At 43.9% G+C, this 26,821-nt stretch overlaps 1 protein-coding gene across 2 annotated transcripts in view; it reads left to right on the top strand.

The window, feature by feature from the left end:
* The window catches only part of DPYSL3 (dihydropyrimidinase like 3), a 111,276-nt gene that overhangs the window by 28,185 nt on the left and 56,270 nt on the right, over nt 1-26,821 (top strand). Inside the window, exon 1 of one of the 2 annotated variants that reach the window (XM_042938651.1) lies at nt 22,885-23,119. The exons of the other annotated variant lie outside the window; for it this stretch is intronic. Coding sequence (XP_042794585.1) covers nt 23,081-23,119 — 39 coding nt within the window. The 5' untranslated portion in view covers nt 22,885-23,080. Of the gene's footprint in view, nt 1-22,884; nt 23,120-26,821 lie in introns of those variants that run through there. 2 annotated transcript variants of the gene reach the window in all.

Genomic DNA, 26,821 nt, shown 5'->3' with positions numbered 1-26,821 from the left:
TGAACCCTCTTCTATTAATAAGACAATGTGATGCATATCCCCCTCTTGTATTAATAAAAATATTTTCTTAGTTTATTTTTTTCACAGAAGGAACAAGATTTACATGGGAATCTCTGCCTAATCCCTCTTGTTTTAGTGTGGACCAAAGGGTCTTCCTTGTTTTTTGTTCTGTCTGGAGTTTAAATGCAAACCCTTGGTTACTAAGGTAGACAGATTCCTGTAAGACAGACGAAGCATCATCTCTTGCTTACTTCTATTTTTAACTCCCTTGTTTTGGCCTTAGCTATGCATATACATATTCTGTGTTGGAATAGCTAGTTTTCTAATCTACTGTATTAAAAAAAATAATGTACTCTATTGCTCTGCTCATCATTATGAATGTCAGTTATTTTATGTATGTATGTATGTATGTATGTATGTATGTATGTATATGTATTTTTTAATGTTTACTCATTTTTGAGGGGAGAGAGAGAGAGAGAGGGAGAGAGAAAATGAGTGGGAGAAGGGCACAGAGAGAGGGAGACACAGAATCTGAAGCAGGCTCCAGGGTCTGAGCTGTCAGCACAGAGCCCGCCATGGGGCTCGAACCCACAAACTGTAGATCACAACCTGAGCCAAGTTGGATGCTTAACTGACTGGGCCACCCAGGCCCAGTTATTTTATAGTCATAAAAAACTGTCCTCTGATTGTACCCTGGACAACTAACAATTTATGTTTAATTCAGATAAAATCAATTTATTTCTTCTTTTGCTTAAGTAACTAAGGAACTAATGGGTATTAGAGCTTAATTTTCCATGCTAAAATTATAGACTAATTCATATCCTTTATTTAATTTTGAACTTCAAAATGTGGTTTATGACCATTTGTAACTATACCAGTTCCAGCCCTAGCTTCACCACTTGCTATATGAGCTCAGTCAAGTAACAAAATATTGTGCATCCATTTCTTCATGGTATGAAAGGACCATAGCAATAGTATCAACAATAGTAGTAATGATGTCTTGGCAGGCTGTTGTGAGAAATAAGTGAATATGTGTCAAACATCTAGAGAAGTTCCTGAGCACATAACACTTACTCGTAACTTCTGTCATTATTACTGTTACTGTCTGTAGAAGCAGTATAATAATCACATACTTGTTTCTGAGGATATCTTTGTTCACTGCTGCTACTTTGTGTGTGGACTTGTAATCTAAATAAAGTAGCCTCAGATTGTTTTCACTGTAATATTCCCTGTAAAAACCGTTAAGAGTGTTTTCAGGAGTTTGAGTCATTGTCCTCGTTACGATAACATGTTAAGACAATCCTTTACGTGGGAATTTTTTCTGTAGTTTCTAATTACTTTCGTCTTTCCACCTTTCTAAAGGTATCTTTTACTTCTTTAATGTAGTTTGTGTTTATAAAGTAGCCTTGAAGCTCTGCTTTTATTGTTCTCTCCAGGCGCTCTTTCCATTCTCTTGAATAATTTTCCATGATGAGCAATTTGCGTTGTGATTTCGATCTTTGTATCCAGTCTTTAGCAGTGAGGATCACATTTATAAGAACAGTCAGGAAAATCATATACATGCCAGCTCTCAGGTCTGGGTAACTTCTTTGAAACTCACCTTGACTTTGCTTTTGAAATGCCACTGTTGTAACTTTTTTATTTTGAAATGATTACAGGCTCCCACAAAGTTGCAAAAATAATACACAGAATTCTTCGAACACTTCCCTCAGCTTTTGCCAATGGTCACATCTTATATACTAGCAGCACGATATCAAAACCAGGACTCTAACAATGGTACAATGATGTTGACTAGATGCCAGGGCCTTAATCAAGTTTCACCAATTTTTACATGCATTTTATGTGCTTGTGTGTGGTTCTGTGCAATTTTATCCTGCGCATATCCATATACCCACTCTTACAACCCAAATACAGGATCAGCCCATCACTACAAGACACCCATCACTGCCAGTTTATTGTCACACCTACTCCATTCCTGTCCCCTGGCAACCACTCATCTGTTTTCCATTGCTGTAGTTTTGTCATGTTGAGGATTATACGAATGGAATCACACAGTGCATCACTTTGTGAAGTGATTGTTATTCATTAAGCCTAAGGCCCTTAAGAGCCAGCCTAGTTTTTCGTCTGTGCAAGGTTTAACCCTTTTTATTGCTGAGTAGTATTGCACTGTGTGCATGTACCAGACTTTATTTGCCCATTCACGTCTTGAAAGACATTTGACTTGTTTCCACTTGCTGGCTATTATGAGTAGAATGCTATGATCATTTGTGTACAAGTTTTTGTTGTTTTTAAATAATTTTTAAAAATGTTTATTTATTTTTGAGAGACATACAGAGTATGAGTGGGGCAGGGACAGAGAGAGAGGGAGACACAGAAGCGAAAGCAGGCTCCAGGCTCTGAGCTGTCAGTGCAAAGCCTGATGCAGGGCTCAAACTCAGGAACCGTGAGATCATGACCTGAGTCAAAGTCAGATGCTTAACCAACTGAGCACCCCTGTGTACAAGTTTTTGAAGGAACACAAGTTTTCATTTCTTTGAGATAAATGCCCAAAAGTGCAATTGCTAAGTTGAATACTTACTGCATATTTAGTCTTGCAGGAAGCTGCCAAATTAGTTTTTGGAGTAGCTGTGCCATTTAACATTCCCACCAACAGTGTATGAGAGGAGTACTATTTTTGACACAATGGTATTTTCTCCTTTGAGAAAGCTACGAAGGGGTGCCTGGGTGGCTCAGTCAGTTAAGTGTCCGACTCTTGATTTCAGCTCGGGTCATGATCTTGTGTTTCAGGAGATTGAGCCCTGCTTTGGGCTCTGTGCTGACAGTGCAGAGCCTGCTTGGGATTCTCTCTCTCCCTGTCTCTCTGCCCTTTCCCTTCTTGTGCACGCGTACTCTCTGTCTCTCAAAATAAATAAATAAACTTAAAAAAATATAAGACTATGAAAATCCAGATTAAAAAAATTGTTAATTGGGCCCCTGGCTGGCTTAGTTAAGCATTTGACTTTGGCTCAGGTCATGATCTCACCGTTCATTCGTGAGTTTGAGTCTCGCGTTGGGTGATCACGAGCCCTGCTTCTCCCTCTCTCTCTCTCTCTCTCTCTCTCTCTCTTCTTTTCCTTCCCTCCCTCCCACCCTCTCTCTCTCCTTCCCTCCCACACACTCTCTCTCTCTGCCCCTTGCTCACTTGCCGTCTCTTTCTCTCTCTCTCTCTCTCAAAAAAAAATTACTCCTTAGGTTGTGGTGATGGTTGTATAACTCTGTGAATACGCTAAAAAAAACCATGCTGAAATTTAAGTGGTGAACTTTATGGTATGTAAGTTATATGAATAAGTATGTAGAAAGAAAAAGGATGTTACAAGAAGGGATCCAGTGGTATTAACGAAAATCTTACTCTTTCACCAAATTTCTATTGTTTTTTAAGAATTTACCATGTGGCGTGCATTACACATAATGTTTTGTACACATCAAAATCCTGACCCATTTACTCGCTAGGATGTCATTTACCCATTCTCAACTTCCACATCCTGTTCGGTAAATGGGAAAAAGAAAATTACCTCCCTTTGTGAGGATTAAATGAAATAATGCATATAAAAGCATTTAGAGTGCTGCCTGCATAGTATCATTCCCCTTATTACTAAAATCATGAAAGGACATTTTCCTGTGAGCAGTTCATAACTGCCTGGTGATAGTATTATGAGAAAGTGAGCCATGTGTATTAATAAGAGCTGGCAGGTTTTGTGCGCCGTTGTGTTTATAGGACAAGGGAAGCAGCTGATACTTACTGATCACCTACTATGGTCCAGACACCGTATTTCCTGTTTTACACACTTACTCCAAACATTGTTCTGCAGCAGAAAGTAGGATTCTCCCTATTTGGTGGAAGGGTAATAAGCAAACCCAACAAAGTTAAGATTTCCCAGTTTCGTAGAGCAAGGATATGATGCAGCCAGGATAGAAACCCACGTCTGTGTCCCAAGTTCACGCTTTTCTCCTTTCACACATAAATTGATGTAAATGAGACTTTTTTTCAAACACTGCAGTTAACTTACAGTACTTTGATTCTTGCAGCTTTTTTCTCCTTTTTATTCAGAAACTAAAATTTAGCATATCCATGGTTGTTGTTTCTAGGTATTTTAAATGTGGGGCTCCTGGGTGGCTCAGTTGGTTAAGTGTCCGACTCTTGACTTTGGCTCAGGTCATGATCTTCATGTTCATGAGTTTGAGCCCCACATCGGGCCCTGAGCTGACAGCGCGGGGCCTATTTGGGATCCTCTCTCTTCTCCCTCTCTCTTTGCTTTTCCCCCGCTTCTCTCTATCTCTCAAAATAAAAATAAAAATAAACTTAAAATAAAATAAAATATTTTTAATATATTTTTAAAAGATCCTTAGGGTAGTTCAGAAAGAAGCCCAAGGTTTTATCCAACATGAATGTCCATCTGTTTAGAGCTTGAATGAGAATTGAACTACAAAGGCAGAACTCTTTCCAGGGAAGTCCATTGCCAGAAGTGCTCAGGAAGAGAAGAGATATATTCTAGAGGTTAGAAGGCAAAGCCTCCCTGTGCTGAACTCAATTAAAACAAAACAAGACAAAACAAAACAAAACAAAACAAAACAAAACACTAAATCCAAGCTCAGAAGAAAAGAAAATTGTTTGCAATAATATGTGATTGAAACCATTTCTCAAGTTTATTCACCCATGGATTAGTCTTTGTGTTCTTTTTCTTCAGAGTCCTTCCTCTTTAGAAACTGCCAAATGTTGTAATGGAAGCAAAGATGGGACTCTAATGTCAGCCAGTTTACTGAGAAAAACAACAAAGAGAAGTTTTTTCCTTTGTAGAGAGCCTCAAAGATTATGTATCCCATTCCTCAGGTTTATGGAGGAACTTGGCTGTAGGTTTCCACTGGAAAGAAACACAAGATTTGGAATTCCACTTGGAAAACTTAGGTCTTCTTGATTTCTGGATCAACCCAGAGAGAGAATCCCTGTGAGCATTCTCACATTGATGTGTGACAGGGGATCTTTGGCTAGGAACCCACTGACTTATTCTCTGGGCTTCAAGTGCCCTGCTTCATGTGTTGGCATGTTATAGTTGTTTTATTTTAATTTATTTTATTGATTGTATTATGGGTAGGAGAAACAAGGTCTGGTTCCCATATGATTAACAAAACAAAACAAAGCAATCTTGGATTGGGTTAGGAAGGTTCTGTGAACCATGCAAAATGACCTTGAAACTGGCTGCAAACCCCACCGAGAATGAAAAATGGCGTGCACCAAGTTCCAGGAGGATGCTGCAGAGATCAGCTACAGGCACATTTCATTATGTGTTGTTATGAATGTCTTGGAAGGAGCCTGTAAACCTTTTCTGGTAATTAGATCTGCAGATGAGGGTAAATAGGGTGGTGTCACAGACCCTGGTGAGGAAGAGACATAGTGCAGAGCAACCTAGAGAGTAGAAAGATGGACAGGAAATGAACAAATGAGATCAGCCTGGAAAAGTAGAAATGTACATCTGGAGAAATACATAATTTGAAAAGCAGAGAGGTATTTAAAGGAGGGTCATACTTGGAAAGCAACAATGGTAAATAGGGCTTTGAATGGATATCAGTCCTGGATACGTTTGTAACATGATGGAATCATAATACTAAGGCTTAGTGTTCATATAACCTTTTGTAGTGCATTTTTTTTGAAAACGGGCATTTCCATGATCTCATTTGATCATCAGCTTAAAGACATTGGAAGCGAATAATTTATTCTCTATTAAAGAGATGAAGAGAAGGTAAATGAATTGCTTGAGGTCAAGCAATTTGTTAATAAAATGGTCATGGCTAAAACTTGGGTCTCTTGACTCCTTATTCGTTTTCTCTTTTCACAATGATACCTTTGTCGTTATGTCTTGGAGCTCACAATAGTTAATTGTTTGTGGCTCAGCATTTACCTGTCTCTTTCTGATACCGTGCACCATCTTATTTCATTTGAGACTGAATTTAGTGTTACTGAAACTTTGATGAGGGCATGAATCCCGCCCACCCCACCCCTATATAACTAGGATGAAGTGAGACAGCATGAGACGGATGGCAGATCTCTGGATGAAGGGTCAGAACCCCACATGAGAACCCCACATAGCCGTTAACTATGGGCTCGGGGGTGCACAAACCACGTGCCTGCTGTAGTCTCATGTGTTTCATCTGTAGGACTGAGTTGATAGCTGTGGTCTCGCAGAGTGATCTCTTTGAAGATCTAAGAAAAAAAAAATGAAGCTAGTGCAAACAGTCAGAGATGGAGCCAGAGAGGCTGGAGAAGTAGCTGCGGGCTGTGGGTACAGATACGTGAAAACACCTGGACTGAGAACACTTAATTACCATATGGCAAGCAGACAGACTTAAGTTTTCAAGGATCACCTTTACAAAGTTTATCTCATTCTATTCTTCTGTACCCTCTTAGAGATTTCCTATCTCGAAGTTCACTGTCACTGGTTTCTTCTCCTTGGTAATGATGTATGGGTGTCTGTGCACCCTCGTCTGTCCCTTTTGTGTGGACAGCACATAAGAATCTGCCCTACGTATCTTCCTGGGTTCTGCCAAGATCACAGTGGCTGCCTTTGCTCTGAGGAGTGCCCGTGTGTCCACATGGGTGGGCTCCTTGCAGCCATGTGCGTGTGGTGATTCCTCCAACCCTTCTCCATTGGTGAGTAGATTGTAGAGTCATGATGGACTCAAGAAGAGCCAGTGAGATGTTTTCCAACTGGGAATTGGAACCCAGAGATACTCATTTTATTCTCTCACTGTGATTAGAATGAAGAAATATGGAGTGGCCGAATGTTTAGAGAAAACTTGTAGCTAATGTAAATAGAACTGCATGCAGGACTGTGAGGCCTCAGAAGGTAAAAGTGTCTGTGGCTGACGGATCCTGATTCCAGCCTGTCTGGATACTTACACTTGAATCCTTTTGATCTAGTCTCTCTTTTTTAAAAAATTGTTTTACTGCCATGGTTATCTTAACTTTTTAACTAAGAGCCAACCTTAGGGATATCCCATTAACATGCGAGTGAGTCTATCCAAAACCACCTCAGCCAGCCCAGTATCCTTCAGGATTCTGCTGTCAAGTAGGGTTTACATTTGGTTCAAGTTTGTTTATGCATGTGTGTATGTATGCAAGCGTGCAGAGATGTAAATATGTATGTTAGCATGTATTCATCCAAGTCAGTCTTTCAACAAACATCTCAGGGGTGCCTTCATCTGTATGCTAGGCACTGTGCTGCCACTGGGGAGACAATGCTGAATTGTATCAGAGCCCCACCCCTTCCTCAAGGAGCCTGGGGAAGATGGCCAGTTAAACAGATAATCATAACATACTCTATAAACCCAGTGCTGGAGGTTGACAGAGGCTCTGGGAAGCACCAAGGGGGCACTGAGATGTTGTGGAAAGCTTCCTGGAAGACAGGAAGACTGAATCATTAAAGATTGTTTGGAGGTTTCCAATTTAAGAAAGGGGACAAGTGTTTCTGGCAATAGGTCTGATATGGACAAGCGCTTGGAGGCAAGGAACAGCGTGATGTGAGAGAGGAGCTCCGTATTCCTAGGGTTACCTGAGCCTAATGTGCAAGTCAAGAGTGAAGAAAGGTGAGGCCACAGAGGTGAGCAGAGGCCAGGTGGGAGGGTGGTTTGTGCATGACATTCAGAATCTTAGACTTCAGCCACGGGGTATTGGGGAATGATTGGAAGCCCGCAGCTAAGTGAGGAGGTGACATTCAAGATGACACCTGAATGATAAGAAGGACACCAACTGGCTGAGGTTGATCCAGACTGAAGGAGCAGACAGGACAAAAGCACCCAAGATGGTTACGGTTCACCCAGGTTTCTGGTTAAGATGACCAGGTAAGGCGAGGTATCACCGGCTGCACTACTAAGCACTGGAGAAAGTGCAGAAAATTCTGGAACCTATCTGAGACATGCTGAGTGTCCCAGTTTCCCTAGAAAACAGATTGGCAAAGATTAACATACCAACAATTTATCAAGAGGATGATATTGAGATCAATACCAGTCGAAGGGAAAGGAAGGGAAGGATGCCAAAGTGGGCCGATGAGGTTGCAGACTCACTGTTCAAAGAGAGAATGAACCTCCAGCTCTGTTCCCAGTTTGGATAAAAGGGTCAGACACTTGGTACCAGTGTGGACCACCCCTGCCCCCAGGGCAGCGTCCTCTCCGGCAAGGTGGCTCTCCCCAGCTGAAGCAGTCGTGTTCAAAGATGGTTGACAACTGTGAGCATCTGCCACGGGCACTTGCAGCATCTGGGATCATAAGCCCTTTTTCCCAAAGGGGGATGTGGGCCGTGCACCTCAGGGAGTGAGGTGGAGTGACACGCCTGTGCATCACTCACATGGACACTTCCTGTGTGCACTTGGATGGATGAGCCTGGAACTGAGGAGCAGGGGCTGGCCAGAGGCAAGGTTTGGGAGACAGTATCTTACAGTGGCATGAATGCATGAATTTGGGGGGTCACGCACACTTTGAGAGCTTGAAGAAAAAAAATAGAGACACCCTCTCCAGAAAACTATTTGTTTGGCTATCTTTGGAGTGGGTTCACTTAATAACTTAGGTCACTTAGTAACACTCTGTACTCTGAGCAACATCACACAATATTTTAATTAATCTGAGTTATTAATCCCATTTCTTGGAGCATTCGCAGAACATCAGGTACTCCACCTCCCATGATTTCACCACTTGCTCATACCATAGGAGTTAACAGTGTTATCCCCCTGTTGGCAGATGAGGAAACTGAGAATTTGTCCGAGGACTCCACAGTCAGTATAAGACAGAGCTAGAACTGAAATAGCCATCTGTGTGACTAATAGAATTGAATTCCAGAATTCCATTTCTGGGCTCCATGGCAGGTTCTCTGTGCTCCCGCTTTGGCACTCTCAGGGTAACAGTGAATTCTTGCCAAGTAGGGAGGAGAACAGTTGACCCAAGGACCAGTGAAGCAGGTTGATTGGTATCACCTCTGGCGGCCATCACTGATGCGTGATGTGCATTGCTGGGGAAAGAGATTACTGCTGGCCCCTCCAGCATTCGGGGTGGTGCTGGCCAAGTCTCCTGGGGTGCTATGTTAGCTTGAGGGTGCCCCAGTGGTCGTAGGAGTTTTGTTAGGGGTGAGGAGCAGCTAATCCCCCCATTCTGTCCTTAACTGTAGATGATTGGGTGCCTCAAATATTTTTCTCGTGTGGATGTCATCATGGAGAGTAGAGGGCCTATCTTGTGTTCCCAAGTTAATTGGCTAGTTATTGTCTATTTTACTTGAAAACAAATTTTGTATGAGTGTCATTAGTTCTGTCTGTACTTCCAAGAGTTTTTTTAATCTTCTAATCCCCTTCACCCATTTTGCGCCCCCCCCCCCCCCCCCCCCCCCCCGCCTCCTCCCGCTGGCAACCGTCAGTTTGTTTTCTATTTATGGGTCTGTTTTTGCCTTTTGTTTGTTTATTCTTTGTGTTTTGTTTTGTCTTTGTTTATTTTTTTTAGATTCCACATAGAGGTGAAATTATGTCTCTGTCTTACGTATTTCACTTAGCATAATGCCTTCTAGGTCCATTCATGGTGTCTAAATGGCAAAAATCACATTCTTTTTTATGGGTGGATAATATTTCAGTGTGTGTGTGTGTGTGTGTGTGTGTGTGTGTGTGTGTGTGTATCTCCTTTATCCAATCATCTATGGATGGACACTTGGGCTGCTTCCATATCCTGGCTATTGTAAATAATGCTGCGGTGGACATAAAGTACGTATATTTTTTCAAGTTAGTGTTTTTTTATCCTTTGGGTAAATACCAATAATGGAATTACTAGATCATATGATATTTCTCTTTTTAATTTTTGGAGAAATATCCATACTGTTTTCCACAGGGCCTGCACCAATTTACATTCCCACCAACAGTACACGAGCATTCCCTTTTCTCCACATTCTTGCCAACACTTATTACTTCTTGTCTTTTGGAGTCTAGCCAATGTGACAGTATAAGGTGATCTCTCATCGTGGCTTTGATTTGCATTTCCCTGATGATTAGCGACTGACACTGAGCTTGTGTCTATTGGCCATCTGTATGTCTTCTTTGGAAAAATGTCTATTCAGATCCTCTGCCCCTTTTTCAATCAGATAATTTGTTTTTAGTGTGGAGTTGTACAAATTCATTATATATTTTGGATGTTAGCCCCTAATTGGATATATCACTTGTAAATATCTTTTTCCCATTCATTAGGCTGCCTTTTTGTTTTGCCAATGATTTCCTTTGTTGTGCAAAAGTTTTTTATTTTCATGTAGTCCCAATAATTTCCATTTTCTGAGACATATCTAGAAAAGTGTTGCTAAGGCCAGTGTCATAGAAATTACTGCCTGTCTTTCTTCTAGGAATTTTATGGGTTCAGGTCTCACATTTAGGTCTTTAATCCATTTTAAGTTTATTTTTGTGTATGGTGTAAGAAAGTGATCCCGTTTCATTCTTTTGTATGTTGCTGTCCAGTTTTCCCAACACCATTTGCTGAAGAGACTGTCTTCTTCCCATTGTATATTCTTTGGCTCCTTTCTTATAGAGTAAATTTTTTTTTTCTTTACTGTTTATTTATTTTTGAGAGAGAGACAGAGTGTGAGGAGGGGAGGAGCAGAGAGACACAGAATCTGAAGGAGGCTCCAGGCTCTGAGCCATCAGCACAGTCCAACATAGGGCTTGAACTTATGGACTGTGAGATCATGACCTGAGCTGAAGTCGGACGCCTAATCGACTGAGCCACCCAGGAGCCCCCAGGCTGTTAATGCTAAAGTTATAAAATTTGAAATGAATTCAGAAAATCTAACAGTATTTCTCTATTTCAGTCTCTGGTTCTGGTTGCTTATGTTCATTGTCCTCAATGAAAAAATGTGTACCTGGACCTTCAAAACTGACCAAACATTCTGCTTAGGCCCAGGTCACCAATTGATACTGAGTGTCCTGAGCTCAGAAATCCAGGGTTTCGTGTGGAACCAGTGTGTAGAGGTGAGCAGTCCAGGAAGGAAGTACTCATTTGTTGACTTACCATTTATATGCAAAAAGAGCCTCTTTTCATTCAGTAGCTCCTTAGGGAATTTGCTCAGAGAAACCTGTGACTAGACCCTCAAGCATATGTTTCTGCCATTCCTGCTTCTCTGCAAAGATAAGGATCCAGCCAGAGGCTGATGAGGCCCCAGAGCCCTGGAGCATTTGCTATGACTGAATACAGGAAAGCAGAGGAAAAAAAGCCCCAAAAGACGTGCAGCCAAAGTCCCTTCCTGGAGAGGGATAGGAAACCTGGAAGATATAAACTGGGGTTGCCGCTTTACATTTGGGGGCTGGCTTTCTGTTTGAGCCTCCATCCAAGAGTGTGTCTCACGTCCCTCATCTGGGAGTGAGCCCTTGTGCTGTACAGGGAGAGGTCTGAATCCAGTCGTGTGTGTTTCCGTTCAGCCCAAGGGTGAAACTGACTGCACTTAACTGCAGATTCTGCAGCTCCAGTCATGCTTTCACACAGGCTTTTAACATACGCATGGTCTGGTAGTTCCGGGATTCAATCTTGTGGTTTAGGGCGCAGTGGGAGTGGAGTGGGGTGGGCCAGGGAGGAGGTAGTTCCCTGGAGATAACTCACTGCTCTCTCAATTCTGAACAGGCAACAAAGACTGGTTTGGAAAAAACAAAACAAGACAAAAACAATCCTCACCTTTGAGGCACAGAGTCCCTATTCTCTAGTGCCTAAATAACACAAGAATGTCTTAATGATCTAATGTCAGAAATTCACATGACTCTATGCCAGGCAGGTGGCATAAGAGAAGCCACCACTACGTCAAGGAAAAGGAAGCAGCAGACACACATGATGCAAAAGTACGTGTTCTATCCAAAAGACAGCCAGTATTTGACTTTAGCTGATGGGCTCCAGTGTGTATCTGGAAACATGGAATCACCAAGTTTTCCAGTTAAAACATTTTTTTTTCTTTTTTATTAAAATTTTTTTAATGTTTATTTTTGAGACAGAGAGAGACACGGCATGAGTGGGGGAGGGGTAGAGAGAAAGGGAGACACAGAATCTGAAATAGGCTCCAGGCTCTGAGCTGTCAGCACAGAGCCTGACATGGGGTTTGAACTCACAAACTGTGAGATCATGACCTGAGCCGAAGTCAGACACTTAACCGACTGAGCCACCCAGGAGTCCCTCAGTTTTCCAATTTTTAAAGTATCTAAATTTGAGTGTGAAATATGTACTTTTAAAAATATTGGCTAAATAAAAAAATTGTCATTCCACATATATATTCATTTAATACCAGCCTCACTTTGCATATTGGGTTTCCTAGGAAGCAGATTCTGAGAAGGGTAATGTGCAGGAAGTTTATTAGAGAGTGTTCCTGGGATCAGGATCTGTGCAAGGGAAGGGAAGGGGATGGTTAGGCAGAGGGGGAAGTTGAACTGTGATGTGGTCTACAATGCTTTAGCTAACCTGACATGCTTTGGAGTTGTTACCCTTTTGTGGCTAGGAGGCCAGGCCTTTTTATGCTCACATTAACCAATTACTGGATCAGGCTGCCCTTGGGGTGGGGACAGGGTTACCTGAAAATAAGGGCAGTTTTCAGAAAGGGCTGATACTGACGGACGAGAGCACCCGGAGGACCGAGTCCTTCCATCCTAGATACGGGGGGCTGGGTGGAGTTACCTCGTGTCTGCTACAGACCTCTCCTTGCACTGCCCACATTCACTTCGTTGTGTAAGTTCTGGAATCACCAACTCTAGAACCTAGGTGTGCCTCTTCTTTTGGGGGGTCAGGGCCTTTTTCACACAGCCTGTCTTAGAGCCACACTAATACTCATTATTGTTCTCTACTGATCATTCTAGATTCTCTTCATTCTTAGCTAACTTCTTCCCTGGTCCTGGTGATTTGCTTGGTGTTAGGACACGGACCCTCCTCTCCGAAGGGTAAGAGTCCCTGGTCACCATGCCCTTCTCAGGTTATGGCTGATGTACTTGTCTATTTATTGGCAAGACTGGGCAAGGTAGTACCTACAAGAACCCATGTGGATCACAAGGGTGTCATACGTACTCTTCCCTGCCCCCATTGTGTAACAGCAGCCCTTCCTGCTCCTGATAATATGGGTCCTATAAGGAAGCCCCTTCTTTCCTTGCCTATTTAGTCCCCTGGCAGAGAAAGGTTTGTGTGCCCCATAGCAGCAGTATCTTTTCAGTCAGTAGGACTCTTGCTATGCCCCCTGGTGGAAAGGTTCCCCCTTTGGTGAAAATATACGAGACAACTCAGAGTTACAGGGATGTGAAGCACATATGTCCCACTTGGGTCCCTGGGAGTGATGGTCAAAGAGGTCACTCTTGTTTCTTCCCCTTGGTTCTTAGACTCATGTAATCTTCTTTTGGGGATATAGTACCTTATAAAGGGCACGGATTTAAAATTTACAGTGCATTCAGGAGGATGGTGCCTTATCCTTGCAAGGAATCATCTCTGAATTGGTGCTGTGGTTGTGCCTTCAGGAGATCATCCCTCCACGTTTAGGATGGCAGCTTCTAGGTGAGGCAGTATTTGATATAACTACAGCATCCTGTAGTCACATGACCTTTCATGGTCCTTATTTGCTATTAAATAGGCGCCTTAGTCTGATGTGATGTTATGGAACCCGTGTCGACGCATCAAACACTCCTTAGTGTTGAGCTGAGGCTCTAGCAGCAGCAGAGGCAAGTCCATACCTGGAATATGTGTTCATTTCTGTAAATGATGTGTCTTTACTGTGTGAAAAGTGTCACTGTGTCTTCCAGTGTGAAAGGTATCCAGTGTAGTCAACTTTTCTCCCTTGGGTGTGTGGATCTTTGAGGGGTGGTGCCATACTGAGGAGGCAGTGTTGGTTTCTCTTGCTGGCAGGATGGACGTTGGACAGCATCGTAGTTGAATCAGCACCTATGGGTAGGTATTGGTTCCCCCATAGTTTCTATCTGTGTTACTCTGTCTACTCCAGTCATGTACTCATTGAACCAACACTGGGCGGTTGATGATGGAGTCTGACTGATGTCAACTAACTGATGTCACTTCATCTACCTTGTTCTTTAGTTCCTCTTCTGTGACAGATGAGTGTTTCTAGAGCCCCCAAGTAACCCCTCTCAGGCTTTTTTGATCTCTTAGGACATATCTTGCCAACAGATGCACAAAACAAATCAAGGTAAAGCACAGATGCTCACAGTTCAGAGCTGTGGCATCTTTTTTTTTTTTTAATGTTTTATTTATTCTTGAGAGAAAGAGAGATAGAGCATGAATGAGGGAGGGGCACAGCGAGAGAGGGAGACACAGAATCCGAAGCAGACTCCAGGCTCTGAGCTGTCAGCACAGAGTCCGATGTGGGGCTTGAACTCACGAGCCGTGAGATCATGACCCGAGCCGACTGAGCTCAACCGACTGAGCCACCCAGGTGCCCCGAGAGCTGTGGCATCTTGATGCTGAGATGCTGAGTGTAGCTCCCAGGCAAGGAGATTGGCGGTGCCCAGGGTGCACATTGCCTCTCTCACAGCTCACTGCCAAACAGATGCCGAATGCTATTGTCACCTTTTTTTTCATAGAAGCAAAACTCCTCTTCAAATTTCTTTTGGTTACCAAAAACAGGTACTAAGATAGGTCTTTCATGGTAGTGAAGTGGTATAACATGAGCTTTCAAAGAGCGGGGCGTACCTGTACCCCCAGTGCCATGGGATAGACAGCGTCCTGTGGCTAAAGTGGCAGGGCTGTCAGCACTGTGCCAAGGATCTGCAGAGAGCCGTTTCCTGCTCCAGGTATCACTCAGAGCTCACAGCTTTTTATATAAATGGGCTGTGAGAGCATTTCCAGCTATGGAATATGTTGCTCCTAAAACCTAAAGCCCCCCCGCCCCCCCACCAGGCTTTGTGCTTTTTTCTTTGCAGTGGGAGTTGTCCAATGTAGTAATTTGTTCTTTACTCTAGACGAAGTGCTGTGGCATGTCCTGGTCCACGGGACTCCCGAAATTGTCAGCTCCCTGAAGCTTTGTGGTCTTTATCTCCCACTCTCTAAAGTTCTGGTGTCCTTTGTGAACACTCTGCAGCTCATGTGTCTTACCAAAGCCTTCATCGAACTTGGCGCTTCTTGCTCATCTCATCAGTTTTGCGTAATGTCATCAAAAGAGTGTACCAGTAGGACGTTCTTCAAGATGTCTGGACAACTTAGATCTTTTCAGGCTGTATTATAATGGAAGGAAGGATAATTAACATGGCCCTGGGGTCAGACTCTTCACGCATATTGTCATCGGTTTGAAGGGCATGCAAACTGCTTTTCTCTTCTTTTCTGACCAGGATGGAGAAGAACTCATTGCATAGTTCGGTGGCTGTGTACCACGTACCTGAGGCCATGACATTATGTCCTAGAGAAATATCACAATACCTTCAATTTGGGCTATTAATTGATTGAGTTATGCATTGGGCTTTGTCTGACTTTTGTAGTATCCAGACTAGTGAATTAAATGACTATATAATGGAGAATCCCAGCCCCATAGCATTTCAGTCTCTTAGGGTGTTGATGACCTCTGCCATTCTCTTAGGATGCAAAATTTTTTAAAATTTGCTATCTTGATTTAACATCCTGGGGTAGAGGTGGGGAACAGTTTTAGAGCCTTCTGCTTGGTCTTCCCAACTTGATTGCTGTTACCCCACAGGCTAAGAAACCAATGTGGGTGTGCTTTTGCCATATTTTTCCATTCCAATTAATCAATAGTGGTTTGTGAAAATGACCAGTAGGTTGATCTGTAAGCCTAATCAGCCAAAGGTAAGGCCAGGAGTCCATTTATTACCTGGCCTTAGCATGCTTTCACTGTAACAGAGGAGCTATGTTGATGCCTCGTCTCTTGGTATCATTGTTGGCTGGGAATTCATATCCACCTGCCTTCTCAGGGTTTAGGGCCGTATTTCCCACTTTACAGTGGCATTAGTATTTGGCCCTAGGACCCTTGAGGAAGGACAAAGGACCAGAGGAATCATTACCATATGTACTGGTCATGGTGTTGCAGGATCTTTCCTCATGATAACCCAGCTTCTCCTTCAGTTAACATTTTGCAAGCCTCAAAACTAGGTCAGATCTAGAAAGTAGGCGTGAGCTAGGACTTTTTAGTGGAGTAACTGCCTTCAGCCTGATGATCATCCATCCTTGATTCATTTTGATTACTACCTATTTTAGTTTCCTCCTGCAGTTGTAGTACATGTGACCTCACCTGTGTGTCTAACATGTGTTGGGCCAGAGATGGAGGTGAACACAGTAAGTTATCCCTCCACCGTCCCAACCTTACCCCCTAACCCTAGCCAGTATGGCTCTGACTGTGGCTTTGAAATGAACTGCCATCAAAGCTTATGAAGGTTGGAGGCCTTCAGAACCATCCTCTACTGAAGAAATGAATGAGAATCTCTATCTAGGGAGAAGTAGGTTTACACACCTTCCTCAGGCTGGTATCAGTATGATTTTGGAATAAGTCTGTGGGAATATTTTGTGTGTGTCTATGATATATTGTTTTTCTTTTCTGGCTTATGTGTATCAAAGGTAGAATTGTCAGGTTATTTCTGTGTATTTAGTGTATAAACATCTAATTATAGCAGGTGAATCACCACCTTGATTTTCATTTTGAGATACTGGAAGTACATGACTAAGATTTCCTTTGTTTGAACTGTGGGCAAAATTAATGGACCCAAATGACTTAATGGACAGTTCTGAGATTAAATGTGTATTTTTACTGATATTAGAATAGCTTATATGTTTCACAAAGGCCTGGTGTGTGGTTTTTGCCCCTTCAGAACTCTTTCTGTATTTGTTTGGAGCTATTTTTTTCCTCCATCCTTCAAAGAAGGACCAAGGGAAATGATTCCCCATATTAATATGGCAAAGTATAAATTTGTTTTTAAAAAAGTAGAAAATATTTTCAATGGTCAACACTGTGTAAATGGCTATTTTAGATATTTTGGAGATTAAAAGGAAGGCAGAGAATATTCTTGAGTTTCCCCTCTATTCAATGTATTTTTTATTGCTTTAATTCTACTCTATTTCAAGCATTGTGAAAGAGCTGGGGACTGCAAAAATAAATAAGACATAGTCCGTGGCATAAACAAGTTTGGAAAATCAGAACAGTAAAAGTCATGGCAGAATAGTCATGTCATACCATCTAGTTAACTTGCTTTGTGCTAAAAATTTTACATGAATGATCTTCATAAATCTTCAATATGTTCACTATCTTTCATCTCTCTGTACACTGATGCCCTCCTTTCTTGCTTAACCAGCCTAGATCCCATACTTCATCCTCAGTTCCCTGTGGAGGAACCATCTTTGCTCTTTGCTATGGGCAAGACCTCCATTTGAACACTAGATGTCACCTGCGTTGCCCATCCGAGAATGATAGGGCTCTGGTCTCAATTCTCTCCTGGCATCTTGAAGTTTCTTCTCAGCCCCATCTGCCTACAACCATGCTGTTATTTCTCTCACATGAGATTCCACTCTTTTTCCCTGTTACTGCCCCATTTCCCTGTGCCCATTTACAATAAAATCCACTGAGAGAGGTGTCTACATTAGATGTCTCCAATTTCCACTTTGATGGTCTCTTGGAAACGCTCTGATCAGTTTCCACCACCACGACTTCATTAGGACTGAGCCGGTACACATACATACAGAGTAGGTACTCGGTAAATATGACTCGAAGAATTTAATATATGGTCCCCAGAAAACCACTATGAGGTGCCTATTAAGATACTCATTGTATAGGTGCTCAGGTCAAGGCTTCAGAGACCTTGACAGTGTTTTTCATGCACAGATTAATTCTCACTTCTCCAGTAGCGTTTAACAAAGTGAACACGTTCCCTCTTTGAAATAGTTTAGAGTCTTGACCTTCCGAACACCATGTTCTCACAGTGTAGCGTCTGTCTCATTGACCACTCTCTCCACTTCTTTTTCTGGTTGCTCATTTCTCCTCAGAACACTTACTTCCTCAGACCTGTCTGCCCTCTGTCTCCCTCATTTCGTTGGTGGTCTCCCCCAGCATTGTTAAATAATACCTAGAGGCTGACACCTCCCAAATCGGTGCCTCAGGCCCAGATCTTCTGTTAGCTTTTCAATCCCAGATACTCACCTTCCTGCTCAACATTTCAGTTCGATATTTAATAGGAATGTCCAGAGACCTGTTCCCAATCTTTCCCCCAATGCTATTCCTCCCACTTTTCCCCTGTCTCAGTGAGGTACACCTTCATCTTTTCAGTTGCTCAGGTCCACAAATTTAGTGTAATTCTCAATTCCTCTTTTTCTCACACCCTGGTCAAAAGTCCATCAGCAAATACTGTTAGCTTTACCTTGGGATATATCTGGTATGTGTCCATTTCTCACTGCTTCTCCTATTACCATTTGGTCCAAGCTACCATCATCTCACCTGGCTTTCTGTGACCTCCCTATGTAAAATTCCAGCCGAAACTCAAGACACTGGAATGACTTTCACCTTCCCACCCTAGGTTTATTTATCCTCAGTTCACTTCCTACCACTTTAAACAATACATATTGTAATTCTTAACCATTGACTTGTTCCTTTACTAAAATGTAAATTTCAAGAGGGCATGGATTTTGTCTACTTTATTCAAATATTTGTATTCCTAATGTCTAGGTGCCTATCCTATATAATCAATCAGGCAGTCAATCAGTCAATAAGAACCAAGATCCCTCTGTTTCCAAATCCACATCCTTAAACAACACACCATTCTTAGTTCCTAGTTTTCCCTCTAAACCCAGTATCAATTGTTTTTTAATTCTTTAAGTTAACACAAGGCTCTTGATGTTCTCATACATTTTGATGGTAGCTCCTTTCAAAGGCATGGCTCTCTAATCAGTGCTCAGGCACCAAATCTATTCTACTGAGTCATTCTTTGTCCCATGTATTGTCTTAGAGTCTTGTGACTGTATCGTATTAACAAAGGGATTTCCTCACCAGCTTGAATTCACCTGCTGTGAAATCTGGAATCAGGAGACTCTAAGAAGCCTTAGGAGAAGCAAAAATAGATATTCTTAAATCTAGATTCTAACCACATGCACTTTAGCTGTAGAAACATTTTTATTCCTTTTATTTACTCTTTCTTCAGACGCAATTTAAAAATCACATAGGCACTCACCTAATAATTATTGAGCAATTTCTATGGGCAGAGTCCTGTTTCACACACTAAGGATAAATAAAACCAATACATTCCCTGCCCTCGAGAAGCTTACATTCTAAATGATGGGGAGAAGAATACTTAATGATAAATTAATATAGATAAATGAATATACATATGGTGAAAAGTACCATGAAGATAAAGCAGGCATGAAAGGGCACCAGTAAATGCCTTATTTTAGAGTAAGGGTATAATGTAAAGTGCATGAGATCTGGGATATTATTATTATTATTATTATTATTCACCTCTATAATACTAGCCCCTGGAAAAGTATTAGTGTGTAATAAGCTCAATATAAACATCATGTGAATATTGTGAAAATGAATGGATGAATGAATGATGGAAGAGACCCAGGGAGGAGGTTACTGCATTAGTCCAAGGGATACATGATGGTAGCTAGGCACAGAAAGAAGCTTTGCAGATTAAGAGATCATAATATTTTCAGATGACATGAAGAATACAACTGGTTAACTAGTTTGATGTCCTTTATTCAATGGAAAACAATCCATAGACTGGGGGAGTACAGTGCCTCACAAGCAGTGAAACACACTTCCTGAAGGATTTCGGGCAAGAGTGAGTTTTACAGGGAGTTAGAAGAAGCAACTTGCAAACAGGGCATGGTTGACTAGGGATTTCCTTATAATACTAGCAGGTCCTATTTTCTAGGGTAAAGTAAGCTAGCTAGACAGGTTGGAGGATTGGGATGGATGTTTGTTAGGTTTCCTTGACTGGTGTTTCTTCCTGTAAGTGGAAGCTGACTTAGGTTTAGGTTTGTGACATGGTCCTGACCACTGGAGCAGCCTCCATTTTGTGGGTCTCAATATATGAATTAACTTTATCATTCTGCATATAGTTAAGAGACAGAACAAATAGCATTTCCTGGAAGACTGGATATGGAGTGCAAATTGGATGGATTGAAGGAGAAGAGTCAAGGACGATACCACGCCTTTGGTCTGAGTAACTAGAATAAAGTAGCTTTGATTGAGGTGTGGAAGTCTACCAATATGATAGGTTTGGTGGCCAAAATTAAGTTTCTTTGGGGCCATAAATTGTCTCCCTGTGTCTCCTTTCCTTCTTCTCATAGTTTCCTGAGATACTTAAAGCCAAGCACTGCTGTGTGTCCAAGGAAAACCATTCAGAGTCATTCTTCTGTGGAAAACATCCATGCTGGTTCCACTCCTCATTCTCTTGGCCAGACACAGAGGCATCCTGTGTCCATGGCTGCCTTTCTTATTCAAAGACAGGCCCAGCCAAGGAAGGCTTTTTCCTTCAAACTCATCCTGGACACTTTCTTTTGATTTAAGAAAGAAAAAGACGATTGAGGGGACACCAGAGGGGGAAAATAGTGTTTGTTGTACATTTCTGATTGTAGCAACAGCTTGAACCGATTAGCTGGTTATTATGCATTCCTGTGCCTGGCTTGTCACTCTGGAGAAACACATCACAAGTCCATTCTCCATGGCCTCTAGCATGCAAACCTGACCTCAAAGAGTTTAACCCCAAGTCTTCTAATTTGAAACAACACACACACACACACACACACACACACACACACACACACACACACACAATCAAGTGATCAAAAATATGGCATAAATCTTTTTAGTACAGAGTGTTCTGGATTATAATGACAGGAACACAGGAGATAAATAGGATGCAAGGAAGGGAAAGAAACTCATAATATTAAAAAAGAAAAAAAGGCAGTGGCATTTCCTTAGGATTGTAAATATCCCCTACATATTTTTGCTTTTCTGAAGAACTTGCAAGAACCCTTCCAGCAAGTTTACAACACATCTTTGGGAAAGATACAGAGAGAGCTGTGCAGGGTTTCATAGTATGTAGTTAATTCTCTTTTTACCCTGTTCTAAATATAATCCTGCTCATTTGCATGCCAATCCCCAGAATGCTTTGTAATTTCACAACTCTTGGCTAGTGGTCTCAGCATAAGAACAAAGCAAAATGTTTTGGGCGTGACTTTGGCCTTAAACCCTGCTTAGGCTTTGCAAAAGAGTACGGTGACGTGACTTTGCCTGGCATTCATCCTTCTAGCCAGAGTATCACAGAAATAAAGTGGGAACGGCTGTGGACTTTTCCTGGGAAGACTGCATTCAGTCCAGTTATCCATGAATAACCAGAAGCTTGGGTTAATTCACTTGAGAGGAGGGTGTGTTTCAGGAGGCTTGGTCTCCCCTTCCTTTATGTGACCAGGCTGGTTCATTTTAGGTTTATGGAAAGCTCAAGCTGGAGTATCCTGTATCCTCTTCCGGTGGATGCTTTATATAGTTCCTCTATTTCAGAGAAAGCCTTCAATTTAATGAAACGATGTCCAGAAGTGTGGTCAGTGGCCTGCCTTATAGAAATGTGAATTTCAGATCCTTAACAGACCTAGTTGTGCATAGTGACATCTGCAGAATATTTAGTAGGCCATTAGCAATGACAGCTGAGGAGTGGGGATGGTATGAGACTGGTCTTGAAAGGGTTTTACAATTCTCACATAGCAAGCCATTTTTGTTATTTAAATGGTGTTTGGAATCATTTTTAAGGAGAGCCTAGGGACCGCCAGTTAACCCCCACCATAAAGGCCCCTCCAAAAATGTCTCCCTTGGCCATTTAATTCTAGTGAGTAGGCGAAGGACCATATATTCCCGCGTCAAAAGGCCATGTTTTTGTTCGCAATAACAATCAGCTCTGCCAAAAGTAAACCAGGGATTTTGAGCAACGCACATGGTTCACTACCCAGGGAAGCAACAGTAGTGAGCACACATCCATGGCTGCGCACCAGTAATGTGCCAGGGCCCTCCACGTACAGGTGTTTTCTGCTCTGCTCTTCACCCACAGAGCAGCTGTAATGCTCTTTCATCCATTCTGAGAGCCAGGCAGCGGATCCTGTAAAACATACTGTTTTGAGAATATTTTTAAAACACAGAGAACTGTTGATGGTAACTGACACGATAGCCCCTCGCAGCCCTGCGAGAGTGAGTGGTTGCTTTACGTTTTCCGATAGGTATTGCCAGGGTCTCCGGAGAGCAGCGGGCCTGCCGGGCTGCACAAAGTGTGAGCAGGTCTCGGCTTTCTCGGGGTTTGCGCCGCGGGTTTACACCCGCAGCTACCGGCAGAGGCGGCCCTTCGCTGTAACAAAGACCGCGCCGCCGCCTGTAAGCCCGCGCGAAGGCGGAGGAGAGCGGGCTCTGCAGGAGGGTAGTCGGAAGCCGTCCCCTATCCAAAATGAGGATCGGGATGGTGGGAAAGCAGACCCGGGGCTGGCCGAGGGCGTTGGCGCTTCCCGGGGCTCGACCCCAGAGGCCAGGGTTGGGCGGCCGGGCGAGGGGGCGGGGGCGGGAGGCGACGCTCGCGCTCTTCTTCCTCCACCCGGGACTGCAGCATCCCCGCCCCGAAAAGTCCCTCGCGCCCCCTGGTGGCTGTGAGCGGGCTGGCTCCGCCGCACTCGTAAGGCACAAAAAAAAAAGCAAGAAAAAGAAAAAGTGGGTGAGGCAGATGCAAAGAGGGAAATCAATAGGGATAAGAGAGAAGAGGGAGGAGTCGCGGAGCAGCCATTCCTGTCTCACGGGGTCCCAGCTGGCACGGCAAAAGAAAAAAAAAAAAAAAAGCCCGGGCGTGAACGCGAGTGGAGGAGGGTGTGTGTGGCGGGGGGGTGGGGGTGAAAGGGGGACCGGGGAGATTTACTATTGTCTCTGGCAGCCGCCGCGGGAGCCTGGGAGGGGGGCGGAGGCGAGAGGAGGCGGCGGCCGCGGCCAGCGCACCATTCGCTCCACCTGATCTCCGGCGCTGCGCGCTGAGGACGGCGCGGGCGAACGGGAGCAGGAGCAGGAGAAGGAGGGAGGGAGGCAGCTGCTGCAGCCACCGCCGCCACCATGTCCTACCAAGGCAAGAAGAACATCCCGCGGATCACGGTGAGTGGGGCTCCGGGCGCCGCCGCCTGCGTCTCTCGCTCGTTGCTCGCTGAGCTGCGGGCGGGGCGCCTTGGATCCCGCCGGCTTCCCCGGTCCGGTCCCCCGGGAGGGACTGGGACCCGGGGTCCCGGGGGTGGAGAGCGGTGGTCAGCCCAGCCGGCGCGCCGGGCGCCACCCAGACGGAGCGACCCTGCCGTTTGGGGAAAACAAAACAAAGAGGAAACCCAGAGTGGCGCCGAGAACTTTGGATTATGTATCCTCTTTTCCCACCAGCCGGTAGTTTCCAAATAACGCCTGGCTCACGGCCCTCCCTGGACCCTCGCGCCGCCTGGGGTGTCAGTATGCGCTTCCCCGGGCAGGGTGTGCTTTTTGTTTTAGGTGCCTTTTGGCGAGGTGGGCTATGGAGAGGTGACACCTTTCCCCAGGGGTGCCTGGTAGCACGACCGCGCCCCTCTCCTAGCTCCAGCCCGCGGCTCTGCCTCCCGCGCCGCCAGGGTGGCGGGGTGTCTGGACCTTCTGTCTTCACCCTGTCCCCTTCTTGACTGCATTCACCCTTATTCATATTTCGGTACGTCATATTCGGGTCTGAACTAACGTGGCTGTGGCGGGAAGGAACAACTTTTTTTTTTTTCTCTCGATGCATTTTATATTTTTCGTGTCACCCCCCCCCCCCCCCCCCCCTTATCCCAAGAATAGGCTGAGTTTTAAGGTCAGATTTTAGTTGGGGGTCGCAGACAGACGCTGGGTGCATTCCGTGCCCAACTGCCATTGTGTGCAATATCGAGCCACCAGCGGCGAGCGGGTGTCAAATGCCCTGGGCGGGGTGGAGAGGGGTGCCGTTAGCAGGTAGAGAAGCCCCATCTTCTCCAGAGCCAGCTCTCAGCGGCGAAAATACCGCGCCCAGGCTCGGGATTTCTTTGCGCTGCGCTGAAATGAGGCTTACCACAGGCTGGGGTGGGCATTACTGGGAAGAAAAAAAAAGGTAGGGGGCAAAACGACAATGACAAAAAACACTGACATTTGTTAGTTTAGCATGCAGCTGTGTGGTTGTGCTTTGTCTTTAGTGAATGGGGTGTGTGTGTGTGTGTGTGTGTGTGTAAGTGGGGGAATGGGTCGCTACTCCATCTTTGCAAGGCGAACAAAGGAAGTGATCCACTTGCCCCTGGGAGACTCTGCAGCTGCCCTAGGGTAGAGCTGTACCTGCTACGATAGTTCATTTGCCAGGGATCCACCAGGTTTTGCTGCGGGCATGCGTCTGTTTGCACTTGTTCTGCTATGTTTGGAACGCCCTATGTGTGTGAGATTGCCAATGGTGGACCTTAGCTCTGTAGGCAGGAGGTCGCTGTTCTTGCCTCTAGTGCACTTTATTCTCAAGTGGTTTATTTCTGTTGAAACATTCTGCCTTTTTCATGCACCTGAGCTTCACCCCACACAAGTGCACCCCACCTCCAGCTGCTGTCCAGCTGGTATTAGGGAACAAACACTGCTTAGGAGAAAGAGTGGGGATGGGTGGGGGTCCTTTTTCCAGGTAAAGGTGTCGGGTGTCCGGTGTAAGCACATCCTCCTTTATCACTTTGTGATACTGACTTCAGGTGTTTTTGAAACATTGTGGATCTTAGCGTTGGCCTTGCATTATTGAAACATTGTGGATCTTTTACAATGCACTGGGTTTTCTCAGTGCCAGTTGTCTTTGCAGAGAGCTGTGGAAGGTATCATTAAAAAAAAAAAAAAAAAAAAGACTGGGACAAAAGCTGAATTTTTATACTGTTTCCCTAACTGAGGAGGGATGAAGCCCAGCTCTCATGCTCTTACATGTGTATGAGCACTGTATGCCACTTGCCTTACAGCCAGTGTACCTTTGCCAGTTCTCCTGTGTGGGGTAAGCAGAGAAAAGGTTATTTGTTTTCTTTTTGGTGGGAAGGCTGCAAGGTTCTTCTTATGGACTCAGCCTGTGATATGGCATTGAGGGCCACGCCCATTCTTGTAGGTATCACTTAGGCTACCTTTCAAGAATGATAGAGAAATATAGTCCCGATAACTTGCTTTCCAAGCTCCCATAACGTGACTATGCCCTAATCCCAGGGCCCGGTTTGCAAGGGGTTCCCTTTTGTTCCTGTCTGGATGCTCTTCCCTGGGGTGCATCCTTCCTTTTCAGTGCAGCTTCCATTCTTTCTTTCTGTGCATGGGGCGTGGTGCTGCATAGCCACCTCTCCCTTGAAGCTAGGGCTGGGTGTCTCCAGCATTTGTGACAGGAATGGACAGTGGTTGTGAATTTCTTCAAACCAGACTACCTTGTATTCACATTGTTGGAAAGGGTGTGGGGTCAGTGGGGGTTGGCAGGGGGAGGAGGAGAGGAGCATGGCAGGAGGGGGGTATTGGTCTTTGGGGGCAAGGAATCCATTTGTAGATTTTCCTCAGGCTTTGTGTTTGTATTTCTGTGAACAAGGGTTCTATTAGATTCAAATGTTTTTGTACATTTGCATGTCTTTTGATGATTATAGTTTTCTATATACTAAAAAGGTTGAGATACCCTTCCTAGATATAATCAAAAACATTAAAATATGGACACAGATATACATACACATAAAATGTCACTGAAGACCTAAATGCAACATATATCCCCTGCTATCATTCTAGCATATATATATATATTTTTTAATGGTAAGATTATGGAATTTGAATTAAGTTTTCTAGCCTCTCTGTATTCCTTTCCCTGAAGGCTGCCCCACCCAGTAGCTAAAATGTCACTAGAATCTGAGGACTGATGGGGGCAGTCTTTCTTGCCGGATACCTTTTGCCTCCCCAGACACCACCCTCTGCCACAATTTGGGGGCCCCTGTAAGGCTTTGTTTGTATTGTTTTTCCTGCCACCTATTTTTGCTGCCTTCCTGAGATCAAAGCCTTCTTACTACCCTGTGTTTATTACTTTCTTGGAAAGAGGAATTTCTCTTTGCTGGTAGAATTGCCTGGGGCTTTCTCCGTGAGTGTCTCTGGCCTCACATCTCATTGTTCCTACTCAGGTTATCTATGTACATGACCTGTATGGTCTACCTCCACACTAGCCCTTGCTTCTGAATGTCAGGCTGGCAGTTTAGGGTGGTTCCGCAGATCAGAGCAGGGACCTTGTGCTGCTGTTCACCTGTCTCCACTATCTGGCATGGTGCCTAGCACATAGACGTCTCATGGTCATCAGTTAAATCAATAAGTAAATTAAAAATTATAACTAATAAGAATAGCTCACACCTCTTGAGTGTTTTTTGCCATTTATTGTGTTATTTGCCTTATATGCATTGTCTCATTTGATCCTTGACTCAACACTGTCTGAAAGGTACTATAGTTATCCTCATTTTATAGATCAAAAACCTGTGGAAGATCAAATGCCTTTGCCCAGGATCAGTGATAGAAGAAGTGTTGGAGGCAGGACTCAAACATACACACCTGATTGGAATCAAAGTGCATGCCCCTCACCACTGCATTCATTTTGGGGTTTCTGCTTCTACCATTACTATTACTTGGTGTTACCAGGGCAAGTGGTAAAGAGGAAAGACTCCCATTCTCTAATTAGTCCTGGGAGGATACAGAAAGCATATTTTTCCTGCTACTCTCAACAGATCCCATAACATGGTCTCTCTTACTTTTCATATTAAATAAGTATGAATAACATTTAGGGGGATGATAGCTAGCATATGAGCTCTGCAGGTA

Source organism: Panthera leo, chromosome A1, assembly GCF_018350215.1.
Source record: "Panthera leo isolate Ple1 chromosome A1, P.leo_Ple1_pat1.1, whole genome shotgun sequence".
Classification (NCBI taxonomy): domain Eukaryota; kingdom Metazoa; phylum Chordata; class Mammalia; order Carnivora; family Felidae; genus Panthera; species Panthera leo.
The sequence above is the reverse complement of the archived record's forward strand: the minus strand, read 5'-3'. Positions and strand labels throughout refer to the sequence as shown.